The 13,486-nt window shown below is 36.9% G+C and overlaps 1 protein-coding gene across 1 annotated transcript; it reads left to right on the forward strand.

The window, feature by feature from the left end:
• The first annotated feature begins 5,578 nt into the window (after positions 1–5,578).
• Positions 5,579–12,560, forward strand: LOC147405530 (putative multidrug resistance protein). The gene is made up of 7 exons (XM_086433846.1): positions 5,579–5,776; positions 5,958–6,012; positions 7,500–7,684; positions 7,761–8,218; positions 8,298–8,838; positions 9,438–11,356; positions 11,998–12,560. The coding sequence occupies exons 1-7, from the start codon at positions 5,579–5,581 to the stop codon at positions 12,371–12,373; spliced, it is 3,732 nt and encodes a 1,243-aa protein (XP_086289972.1). The 3' UTR covers positions 12,374–12,560.
• Positions 12,561–13,486: the final 926 nt, after the last annotated feature.

The following is a 13,486-nucleotide window of genomic DNA, read 5'->3' on the forward strand; positions in this document are numbered from 1 at the left end:
TTATTATTCTGTACTATAATTAATTAATAGTAATTAATAATTATGAAAATGTACTTCAATATTTAATATCTTCTCAAACAAGTAACTTAATTCTCAAGTTTAACCTTTTCTATTTTCTAAACGTCTATCCATATTCACTTCTCTCCTTTTCAAGTTTTCAACTTCAAAGAAAAACAAATCTACACTCATGGGCTTGTAGGTTAGATTTTTCTCGTCTTTAATACTTTGAAAGATTAAAACATGCCATTCGAAGTTAAAATGGTAAAAACAATTAGAAGAGTCCTATGAGCCTTACTAAGTTAGTGAACATTTCACCCTTACTAAGGGTCCTTCGACTCACCTTGTGACATCAAAAAACATGATTTGAATATTCAGGGTTGTAAAAGACAAAATTCTATGAACTTTGAAAAATAAAACATTCAATAAATGTTATTTTCATTGTTTAATTTTTAAAAAGTTGGGTAGAAGTTCAATAGCCCTCTATTCTGAAAATCGTGGATGAAGCCCCAAAAAAATTATATTTTGGATTTATAAAAGGGTTGTGGGTGTTAATTGCTAATTTGGTAAAATCCATTTGGGCAAAACAACCCTTAGTAACTAAGTCAAATTAATTTATTTATTTTAATCTTAACGGGTACTCAATGGGTATTGGGTATTTGTTGGGTCGATTTTTATTCTAATGATCTCATACTCAGGATTAAAATCGATGTTTAAGTTTGGGTCCGGTTTTGGGTATAAAACGGACCCAAACCCAACCCATTAATACCCTTACTCCAGACCCATTGGCCCAACTAGCAGAGGCGAAGCAACTAAGCTTTTAAAGTACCATATCTTGCCCAAATCCCACGGGTACATGCAATACCACACAAAATACACATATCAGTAAATAGGGATATATCTTTGTGGGTGGCCAATGATGAGGCTTGAACTCAAGACCTCAAGATGAGAATCTTATTTACTATTATAACCATAGTTAATAGTATAAATTCTCTAAATTAGGACTATGCATACGAATTAATCAATAATTTATCTATTAATCTTGGAATGTGAAATTAAATCCTTCACCTCCAAAATATTATTTTCTTGAACATTTAAATCTCAAGAACATGATGGATTTTTAGGGAGGTTGAAAATGATGGATTTTTGTAAGAAACCTATAAACATCCTCGGTATAATTTTTGAAACTTTCCTAATCTTTTTTAAGAAACCTTCTCAAATTTATTTGAGATTAACCGAACTAAGCCCTTACCAAATTTCGTTACTATGATTATAATAAGAGAAGGGCAAGTAAAAGTGATTCAACACAAAATTTTGGAAGAATAAAAGATGTCCTTACCTTTAGGATCATTTTCCTCAAAAACAATATTAAATTATAATCCAACGTCTCTATAATCACTTTAGGTAAGTTTTAAAAATTGTAAAAATATCCCTTTTTTACATGATGTCTTTAAAATAGGGTCGCAATGGGTACCCATTTAACCAGAATCGAAATAAAAAATTTCGGTTCCTTTCTTATGGGAACCAATTAGAGTCAAGTCTAATGTGAAATAAAAAAAGTAGGAATCAAGTACCGTTAGATTCTATCTGTTAGATACCCGTGGCTACCTAGAACAGATTTATTTTGTCATTTTTTTTATACTATACATTATTTTAGTGTTTCCTACATTTTAAAATTAATGCATATCATATCAAGTTCTTCAAATTTTCAAATAAACTATGCATTGGAGCTTAAAATGGGGATATCTCTTCTAAAAGTTTATTACTTGTTAAGAAGAAGAATTTTAATTTTTGAATTTTTTTAATTAAATCATATCTTTAGTGAAACAAATGATAATTAAATTGGTATTTTGTAGATAATATATTAATTTGTTGAAAGAAATTTTTTTTATAATAATGATTTGAAATATCTTTTCCATTGGATTATTGAGAATTGGAAGCAATGGATGCTCATATTTCTTGGCGGTTTTGGTTCCATATCCAATTTTTTGTTTGAATACATCCAAAACAACTCACTTTCTAGATGATCTCTCTAGAAGAGGGGAATTTTAACAAATCCTTCTAATCATGTCGTTCTCTAGTTCAACTTGTATGAATCCTGAGGGGAAAGAATTGTGTTTCTACTTAACTAAAACAAAATTTTGATGGCTTTAGTAAACCAAAGTCATTGATTAATTGTTACCTCGCTTAAATTTCACCCTTACAAATAAAAAATTGAAAATCTAGTTTCAATTAGGAATAAATTTATTTTAGGGCTATAATTGGAATCGAAAAGAATCAGAATTTTAAAAAAAAAAAAAAATTGGTATAATAGTTATGGTTCTAAGTACATTAATAATCGAACCAGAACCAACGACCCATTGACAACCTTACTTCAAAATCCCTTTAGTTAATATTTTAAATTATGAAAAACCCTTATAGTATATATGTGCTTTTGCACATGCCACCTATTAGTAATAATAATAATAATTGGTTCGCAAGCCCCATCTTTTGTTAGACCTTTAAGTAATTATAAAGATGAAAAATCTCGGACAATTATCTTGAGAATGATAATAAAATAAAATGATCAAAATTATGATTGGACAACCATCCCAATATAATAATTGTTTATGAATATCAAAGAGCAAAATTTTATTATGTGATTTATTAAGAGAATAGGTCTGTATAGGTTTTTTTTTTTTTAAATTAATTTGTTAATCCCAAGTCCGGATAAGGGGAGGAGAGTTGCACACCTAATGTAAGAAGAGTCGTGATTTTCTAACTAATTTTTTTTCACTCAATCTGAACACGACTGACGTGACAAGGGCATAGAACCATAGATCTTTTTTTTGTGATACACAAGGAAACAATTTATGATTTTGCCAATCCTACAGCAAATGATCTACGGTTCTGTGATGGGGGCGTATGTTAGAGGGGGTGTCAGAAAATCATTATTCATTTCCTTGTCTTAAATTGTAATAATAACCTATGTAGTGTACATATATAAACATGGATTATCGACGAATTAATTGCTAGAGAACAAACAATATAAGTTCGTCCCAAACATGGATGTGCAAAACTCTTATTATTCTTCTAGCTACATTGCTAAGATGCTCCCACACACACAGGTTGTTTCTTGTTTTCCCTCTTAGATTCTACTCTCTATGTCCCTATCAATGTGCCGTTTATTCTGTTTTTCATTACTAAGCCAAACTATAGGAAATCTTCCCACATGTTGAATTTACCAAATGGTGCCAAATGGCATTTTTTTTATTTTTTATTATTATAGACCCATCAATGTTAGATGGGTCTGACCCATAGGCGTCCATCATGAAAAATGCTCAAATCCAACAATTGAACGTCACATGTCAAATTGATTTTTGATTAGTAGATTTATGAGGGATAGACCAAACATTTATGAAGGAAAAGACTATGAAAGATAGAATTAGAATCAAAGGAGTTCGAATATACATATATATATATATATATATAATAAACTAGAAATTAAGATAAAGTCAATTGGGATGGTTTGGATATTATAATAGAACACATTTGTAGGGTTCACTTTGTTATAATTTTGTGAGGGATAAACCTCTCATAATGCTACAGCATTGAGAGGGATATAAACCTCCATCTCATGGAATTACTTTATTGTCTTTGCACGTCACCTCTTTAACTTTACTAAATTTTCTCTTTTACTCCTTTAATCAATTTTATTATTTTTCATCTTTTACCTTTTTAAATTCAAAGAACATCTTCACTCCCTTATTATGATTCTTTTTCTTTTACCCCTTTTAACCTATTTTTTTATTTTTCATCTTTTACCTTCTTAATCTATTTTTTTTTTCTTCTAATAACACTATTTCAACTTTATTTTTACCCTCGTAACCCTCAAAGATGATGCCCGTGTAGTGTCTACGGCACAACTAGTATTCAACAAAGTCCAATTACATTTCCAATTAAAAAATATATATAATTATATATTCTAAAAAATAAAGTGAAAAATTCAAAAGATCGTGATTTGAGATAGTGAAAAAGAATATGAATAAACTTTCAATAACAAAAGACGTGAATCTTTGCATAGTTGAACATAAGAACAATATTCACTGATTGACCTAATTTTTTTAGATAAAATTTTAAGAATAATGATTTTCTGACACCCCCCTCTGACACACATCTCCATACGCCCCTTGACGTGACATATGCAAGAACCATAGATTTTTTTTCCTTGGGATACACAACTACACATATTTATGGGGTTGTACAGTTGTGTATCCCGAGGGAAAAACCTATGGTTCTAGTCCATGCCATGTAAGAGAGTGTCAGAAAATCACTAACTCAAATTTTAACGATGATAATAGATTTACCAAGGGTGGACCAAATGTTCATGAGAATTTGAGCCAATAATGTGGCATATGGCAATATCAAGATGACCAACAGGCATTATAAGTACTTATGAGCAACACTAAAAAGTTTGTAGCTCTAACTACACACAAGATAAGTTAAGAATGGGTCACATCTCTCATCTCTCATCTCTCGTAAAATCATTTGATTTTTCCAAATTTATATCATACGATCAAATACATACATACATACATACATATATATAAATGATTAATGAAAGCTTAGACAAATAGCCATGATTTTCTGACTCGAGTATTTTCACTCGATCTGACATGACAAGAGTACAGAATCGTTGATCCGTTTTTTCAAAATGCTTCGGGATACACAAGAAACTTATCAACAATTTTGTACTCTTGCCCTGTTAGACCAAGTGAAAATACTCAAGTTAGAAAATCAGTAGAGTAAGACAAAAGGAAAAGGTGCTTAATAGTTAGTTGCAGGGGATTTAGACATGACCCTCCATGTTTTGGTAATTAATTTAGATGACCCTTATTTTCAAATCGATGACATACCGTTTTACCAAGGTCCATTTTGGAAGACTAACAAAAATACTAAAATGCACTCATCTTCAAACCTCTAGTTAAAAAATGTTGATAATCTTCTCCAAAAAGTTGGTCATCTTCAAGTTCTACAACTTCTAGGATAATTTATTTTTAACCTATTCAATCTCCCCTATATCCATCATCTTGCAGTTCCCAAACTACTTCTGAGATGAAAATCTTTGCCATAGGGATCCAATATCATCAATGATTTTTTGGCTACAGATTGAGGACAAGGGCATTTAGGTCAATACGGTTGTTAATCTCTCATAGAAGACCAAGGTATGGGGGTGTACATCATTTGCTTGAAAATATAGGGGGTATCTCAAATATTTACTAAAACATGGAGTAGTATGTCTAAGTGACCCTTATTTTAAATAACTGCTTGGAATTATAGAAACCAACACTGACAAAACTATAAAATACATCAATGCCGGCTACATATCATTCCGTTTGGCATTAAAAATTAAGACAAAAAGACAATTATGTTTGAGATCCTTCAAACAAGCATCTCTATAAGAGCACCAAATTTAAGATATTTTGTTGGATTATAAATAATGTTAGACCCTAAGTTATGGTTTATCTTCTCTGAGTTTTGAAAAGAAGATATCAAGGAGTGATTCTGTGTGTCTGTGGTGTACGCAACCGTAACCACCAATATGGATAACAAACGAAGCGTGTCGATCTTTCAGCTTTTTCGATATGCTGATGGGTTCGACAAGTGGCTGCTATTGTTCGGAACACTTGGGAGCATCGGAGATGGGTTGATGAGTCCTATGACGATGCTCGTTCTAAGTGGTACAATCAACGACTATGGATCAGCTGATACCTCTTTCTCCAATCACGTGGTGGACAAGGTGAGTTCAACATTTTGGGTGTGATAGTAGTGTCACCAAGGCATTGTTCGATCTTTCATCTGATGGGAAATGTGGCCTACAACTTGTTGGTCCACTTCCACTCAATAGGTGATATAGCTCAAATGGTGATGTTTGTTGATTATGAGGTAGGAAACTAACTGTTAGCTTATTCATTTTGCAGTATGCGCTCAGATTACTCTATGTTGCTATTGGAGTTGGACTTTCTGCTTTTGTTGGTACGTAGCTCGTGGTTCATATATCTAAATAACCTCAATATAGCCCCGAATCAGCCGGCAGGTGTACCTAGATCAGTTTTAGGTCCATCGTCATGGACCCGTCTCAACTCAACCTGTTGCACGTATGACTTTCCGAGGGGGCGATGCGTGTGACCGCTGTCCCACCCAAAGGGTGGGGATACCCACGATCAAGAGTGGAGCCAGGATTTTGCCCATGTTGGGGCAACGAAGAGTAGAAATTTTTTTGTGGGGCAACTTACAGTGAAAAAAATATTTTGTGAGGGGAGGGGAGGAGGGGGGGGGGGGGGGGGGCAATAGTGGCAGATTTCTTTTTCCGCCGTTAATATTTGTCACAAAAACTCATTAATTTAGAGACTTTGAAAATTCTTGTGGGGGCAAGTGCCCCCACTGTAAATCCGCTCCTGCCCATGATATCCAAAAAAAAAAAAAAAGTAGTCAACTAAAATTTTAATCAGGGGATATTTAGAAGTAAATGTACTTTCACCTAAAGTGAGAATCTAGAAAATGTATATATATTGATAGATATATTATTTTATCTTTACTTCAAAGTCCATCCATATTTCCCATTCTTTCTCAATTTCAACTACAAACAAAGGCTGTCCAATTTTTCTGAAGTTATCTTCTCAAAGTATTGATTTGAGAAGAGAATTTTAGAGAAGAACAACAGGGTGCTTTAGGGTAAGGAAAGTTCACTTCATGCTGTTTATCTGAAGATTTTGGATTTGCTATATTTTTGGTTGAAATTGAGCAAGCGCTTTTTGGGAGTCTCTTTCGACGACTTTGTATACAGATGGGATCTTATGTGTAACTCTCAATGCTTTTGTTTGTTTGTTTTTCTTCTTTTTGTTGGCTTTGTATTTTTTCTCTGATCTCTTTGGGGGTTATCTCAACTGCCTGTTTTTGTAAATTCTTTTCTTTTCCTGCAATACATCTTTACACTTATAAATAATAATAATAAAAATTTGATTTGCTTGAAGAATCCATTTTTGGTACTATCGAACAAGGATTACAGGTTATTTTTTCTTTATTTTTCTTTCATTAAAAAAATGTGTGTTTATCTTATGGGGTACCCAAATACCGAATAGGTATATTGGGTATTTGTAGGATCAGTTCCAGTTCCAAGGGTCTCATACCTGGTATCGAAACCAACATTTTCATGTTCCGGTTCTAGGTATATGGAGCCGATCAGAAATCAACCCATTGACATCCCTAATACATCACGAGGTACTAATGGATTCCCAAATACTTGACTTAACTATATGGGTTCCGGGTTCGGCCCATTCGGCACCACGGAAAAAACACAAGCAGTTGGCCCAAAACCCAACCCATTTACATTTGACAATTCATGGAATGAGGAGCACCATCAATACATCTACCTATATGCATGGTGTCTAAGGAATTGAATGCACCAATTGATGAATAGCGATGTCTTTATTGCTCATTCCTACGAGTATTTGTTTTTGCAGAAGGAATTTGTTGGATGAGAACAGCAGAGAGACAGACATCGCGCATTAGAAAGGAGTACCTGAAGTCAGTCCTAAGACAAGATGTTGGTTTCTTCGACACCCAAGCGGACTCGTCCACAACGTACAAGGTTGTCTCCACTCTCTCCTCCCACGCCGATTCGATCCAAGACGTTCTAAGCGAAAAGGTTTGCAATTAATACCCTTATCGATACCGTGCTTCATCATCATCGGTTACTGAAATAATAAGGAATTCTATTGTAGTTACCTAACTGCCTTGCCCACTTATCATCGTTCGTCTTCTGCCTCGTAATTGCTTTTCTACTATCGTGGAGGCTAGCTATAGCTACCCTTCCATTCTCACTCATGTTCATCATCCCGGGTGTTGGCTTTGGAAAACTCTTGATGGACCTCGGGAAAAAAATGAAGGATGCTTACGGGGTTGCGGGTGGAATTGCTGAACAAGCAGTATCATCAATCCGAACTGTGTTTTCTTACGTGGGAGAGCGACAAACACTAGAGAGGTTCAGTTGTGAGCTTCAACGAACAATGGAGCTCGGAATAAAGCAAGGGTTTATGAAGGGATTGCTGATTGGGAGCATGGGAATGATTTATGCAGCTTGGGCTTTCCAAGCTTGGGTCGGAAGTGTTCTAGTAATCGAGAGGGGTGATGAAGGTGGTCCTATTTTCATTGCTGGCGTCTGTGTAATCCTCGGAGGAGTGTAAGATTTTCTTTAACTTCTCTTCTTGCTAGTTTTTGTTTGTCGGTCACTTACCCGCCTTTTTGTGTTACAACTTCAGGGCTATTATGCAAGCACTGCCGAATTTCACATACTTATCGGTGGCAACTGGCGCTGCTTCACAAATATTTGAGATGATTGACAGACTTCCCACTGTAGACTCCGAAGATGAAAAGGGCAAGGTTCTGGCATGTGTCAGAGGAGAAATAGAGTTTAAAAACGTGATTTTCAGTTACCCGTCGAGACCTGATGCACGCATCCTTGATGGCCTCAATCTGAAAGTACCAGCTGGTAAGACCGTAGGACTCGTTGGGGGAAGTGGTTCGGGCAAGTCCACAGTCATCGCATTGCTTGAAAGGTTCTATGACCCCATCCAAGGAAACATTTTCTTGGATGGAAATAAAACCAAGGAACTTCAACTAAAATGGCTGAGGTCACAGATGGGTTTGGTCAATCAAGAACCAGTTCTCTTTGCAACGTCGATAAAAGAGAATATAGCGTTTGGAAAAGAAGGAGCTTCCATGGATCTTGTCATCGATGCAGCCAAGGCTGCAAATGCACACGACTTCATTACCAAGTTACCCGATGGATACGAGACCCCTGTAAGTGTTGAGTGTTTATTTTATTCCATTCTGGGTGTGTCATACCCCAGTTAAGCCCTGTGACCCTCTTATATTCATAATTCTCCCCCTTTCCAACAGATTGGTCTTTTAGAGTAGTTGGTTGGTTAACATGGTATCAAAGCGCTAGGTTCGTATAGGTTATGAGTTTGATTCTTTCCACCCTTATGAGTGAGGGGGAGTGTTAAGTATATATTTTCTTCCACTCTTGGGTGTGTCATACCCCAGTTAAGCCCTGTGACCCTCTTATATTCATAGCTCTCCCCCTCTCCAACAGATCAGTCTTTTGGAGTAGTTGGTTGGTTAACATGGTTTCAAAGCGCTAAGTTCGTATAGGTCACGGGTTTGATTCCTTCCACTGTTATGGATGAGGAGTGTTGAGTGTATATTTTCCTCCAATCTTGGGTGTGTCATACCCGATTAAGCCCCATGATCCTCTTATGTTATATTCATACTTCTCTCCCTCTCCAACAGATTGGTCTCTCGGAGTAGTTGGTTGGTTAACAGTAAGCAACATCATCAACTTCAAATCCTTCAATTAATCTACATTTGCTTACGTGTATCTCCTGCTTGATTCCCAGGTTGGGCAATTTGGAGTTCAATTGTCGGGAGGCCAAAAGCAAAGGATTGCCATTGCAAGAGCGTTAATCCGAGATCCAAGAATTCTGCTACTCGATGAAGCTACAAGTGCATTGGATGCACAGTCTGAAAGAACAGTACAAGAGGCACTCGATCAAGCTTCACAAGGGAGGACAACAATCATCATTGCACACCGTCTCTCCACAATCCGTAGAGCCAACTTGATAATGGTTCTTCAATCAGGAAAAGTCATTGAATCAGGTACTCACGATGAGCTAATCAAAATGGATAATGATGGGGCTTACTCTAAAATGGTGCTCTTGCAACAAAATGCATTGAAACACGAGCCTTCAAGTCCTTATTTACCAACACAACGTAGCCATCACCGTAGGACACCAAGTATACAGAGCCGAAGTCCAGAATACCACTTCAGCCCCGCATCATACTCCATCAGTCCGGCATATTCTTTCATCCAAAGTCAAACCCATGATGACCGAAATGAAGGAAACTTGAAGCTCTCATCTTATTCCACACCTTCACAGTGGCGTTTACTGCAGATGAATGCACCCGAGTGGAAGAGAGCCTTTCTTGGGTGTTTAGGTGCTGTCGGCTTTGGAGCAATTCAGCCCACACATGCTTACTGCTTGGGAACAATTGTCTCAGTTTACTTCCTGAAAGACAACGCTCGCATCGAATCTGAAACCAAATTCTATTGTTTCATCTTCTCAATCCTATCTATTCTTAGCCTTATCACAAATCTTCTTCAACATTACAACTTTGCAATAATGGGAGAACGCTTAACGAAAAGGGTACGTGAGAAAATTCTCGAAAAGGTGCTGACGTTCGAGATTGGTTGGTTCGATCAAGATGAAAACACAAGCGCAGCCATTTGTGCAAGGCTTGCCACTGAAGCCAACATGGTTCGCTCCCTTGTTGGTGACCGTATTTCATTACTAGTTCAAGTTTTCGCTGGAGCTTCAATAGCTTTCGTGCTAGGATTAGTGGTGACGTGGAGACTAGCAAGCGTGATGATTGCAGTGCAACCTTTACTCATCGGTTGCTTCTATTCAAGGAGTGTTCTAATGCAGAGAATGTCAGAAAAAGCACATAAAGCACAAAATGAAGGAAGCCAACTAGCGAGTGAAGCCGTAGTAAACCATAGGACCATCACTGCCTTCTCTTCTCAGAAAAGAATATTGAGCCTCTTTAAAGATACTATGAGAAGCCCACAGAAAGAAAACATCAAACAATCTTGGTTTGCTGGTGTTGTCTTGTTTAGCTCCCAATTTGTCACTACAGCTACTATAGCTTTAACTTACTGGTATGGTGGAAGGCTTATGACACGAGGACATATAACAGCAAAGCATCTATTTCAAGCTTTCTTCATTTTGATGAGTACAGGTAAGAACATTGCAGATGCAGGAAGCATGACTTCGGATTTAGCCAAGGGAGGAGATGCCATCAAATCAATCTTCGCAATACTAGATAGGAAAACTGAGATTGAGCCCAACGACTCAGATGGAATCAAGGCTAAGAAGTCCATCAAAGGATATGTCGAGCTGAAGAACGTGTTCTTCTCTTATCCAGCAAGGCCCGATCAAATGATCTTCAAGGGCTTGAATCTCAAGATCGAAGCGGGTAAAACAGTGGCACTAGTGGGCCAGAGTGGTTCGGGGAAATCTACTATTATTGGGCTGATTGAGAGGTTCTACGACCCAATAAAAGGGTTGATAGAGATAGACGGAAAGGACATTAAAAGCTACAACTTGAGACTTCTCAGGTCACATATCGCATTAGTTAGTCAAGAGCCAACTCTCTTTGCAGGAACCATCCGCGAAAACATTCTTTATGGGAAAGAGAATGTGACAGAAGCTGAGTTAAGGAGGGCTGCTGGTCTTGCCAATGCTCATGAATTCATAAGGTATGGAGGATCGGCACCTCAACCTTTTCTCCTTTTTGTTCATTTTCTTCTTCTTTTTTGGTAAGCAAAGAAATATACCCATCAATGGAGGGTGATATATATATTTTCTTTGAGTAGGGCATAAAATTGGTCGGATTTTATTCAAAATCCAAGTAATCCGAATCCGAATTTGTCGGGTTTGGACCTTCGGAGTAGATCCAAATAAAAATATGGGTTGATGCCCCTTGACCCGGGTCAGATACAGATCCATCCCTATATCCACCTAGATTTGAAAGATACATTGTTTTAAAATTATGTTTTTCAAAATAAAATATCTTTTTTCTACTTACTATAATACAACATGAATTCTTATAAAATAAAAGAATTGTAATGGTAAAATTGAATAGTATAGCAATTATAAAATAAATATAGGCAAAAAAGAAGTTGAAAGGTCCATCATCTGACCTACCCGAATCAAGTAATCCGGTTGGGTTGGATTCAGATCTAAATTTAGTGAAAGCAAAATGATTCGGATATGGTTTTAGCTAATAGAATCCGATTCTGATACGGATCCAGATATAAAATTCGGATAGGAATATAGATATACTCAGATCTGGCCAGAACCCGACCCATTTTAAGCTCCATTTTTTAATTTGTTGCAGCTCCATGAAGGATGGGTACGAAACCTACTGTGGAGAAAGAGGGGTCCAACTATCAGGAGGTCAGAAGCAAAGAATAGCACTCGCTCGTGCAATACTGAAGAACCCAGCAATCCTGCTACTCGATGAGGCAACAAGTGCACTTGACAGTGTGTCGGAGAACCTAGTTCAAGAAGCACTAGAAAAGATGATGATTGGTAGAACGTGTGTGGTCGTAGCACACCGACTGTCTACGATACAAAAGTCAAACTCCATAGCGGTGATAAAGAATGGGAAGGTCGTGGAAAAAGGGTCACATTCCAATCTACTTGATATTGGACGTGGTGGATCGTATTACTCCCTAATAAAACTACAGGGCGGTAATTCCCCTTATCGGTGACACTACACGAAGGTGACTTTGGGAGATTTTCTTTTGAATTGATGTGAGTTGAGAAAGAAACAAATCTCGAGAGAACAACACAACTTAAAGTTTAGCCATTAACATGGAGAAGAGCATACTTGAACTACTTAAAGATTTTACACCATAAAATAGAAGAGAGAGAATTCCCATAATCGAAACAATCAACTCTATTGTTTTGGACTTCTTCTTTGAAAATGTGAGCGTATCTCTCCTTCCAAATTCCCTTGTATCTCTCCTTCCAAATTCCCTCATAATCACCGAAGGTGTTAAACTCCAAATCATTCTCTTTGTGTCCCGAAAGCTCGACCCCAACTGCACCACTCCCCGAAGATGTTTCTAACCGTATTTGGCATACAAAACTCCACCCCAAACAGACTAGGGAACTCAACCTCATCGTCATATAAAATACAACTCAAGAATCAAAATCCACCTAACTCTAAATCACGTACACTTTTTGACTAATCCGAAAATATAGAAATTCATACTAAACATAAATCCAATTACTAAATCTAGTTGACCAACCTTAGGACCCACAAACGAGCCTTGCCCGACCGACACTTAAGAAAAAAACCACTTTTGAAGCTTCGGCGAACAATAAAAATTCCCCCTTTTTGGACTCTAGAAACAGCGGAAGCTCCTCCACTTATGGTTGATCGATAAGGACGAAACCCCATTTTTGGGTGGTATCATAACTCCAGAATAATTCTTTAATGTACCAAAACATAGACCTCATGGACTACTGTCGTGGGTACTTTAGATTGAGCTGAAAAGTAGCTAGACCTTGAACTTGCATAAATGCCAGATTTCATGTGAATCATGAGGTCCAGATGGCCAGCACGATACAGTCTGAATTTCAGCCTACATCTTTGCATGCAGATCCTGCGTCACGTACCATCCAAGAAGCCTAATAGACCTTGAAAATTTGAACCAACTTCACTCTAATGGAACAAGAAGAGATGCAACAATAAATCATGAAGAAACCAAGTTCTGCTTGCCAAAACCATTGAGAATTTTCGTTTTACTAATACCCCAAATATCAAAATGATACAAACCACATATTCTAGGAGATGCCTTTGAAGAAGGGTTACCATA

This window comes from Akebia trifoliata, chromosome 3 (genome assembly GCF_017979445.1).
Source record: "Akebia trifoliata isolate Shusen 1 chromosome 3, ASM1797944v1, whole genome shotgun sequence".
Classification (NCBI taxonomy): domain Eukaryota; kingdom Viridiplantae; phylum Streptophyta; class Magnoliopsida; order Ranunculales; family Lardizabalaceae; genus Akebia; species Akebia trifoliata.

What these genes read in the sequence shown, in the direction of transcription:
- LOC147405530 (XM_086433846.1), top strand. Translation starts at nt 5,579, where the DNA reads ATGGATAACAAACGAAGCGTGTCGATCTTTCAGCTTTTTCGATATGCT. An exon ending in TGGACTTTCTGCTTTTGTTG is followed by an intron (nt 6,013 to 7,499) that starts GTACGTAGCTCG and finishes TTGTTTTTGCAG; the next exon opens with AAGGAATTTGTTGGATGAGA. An exon ending in AAGACGTTCTAAGCGAAAAG is followed by an intron (nt 7,685 to 7,760) that starts GTTTGCAATTAA and finishes ATTCTATTGTAG; the next exon opens with TTACCTAACTGCCTTGCCCA.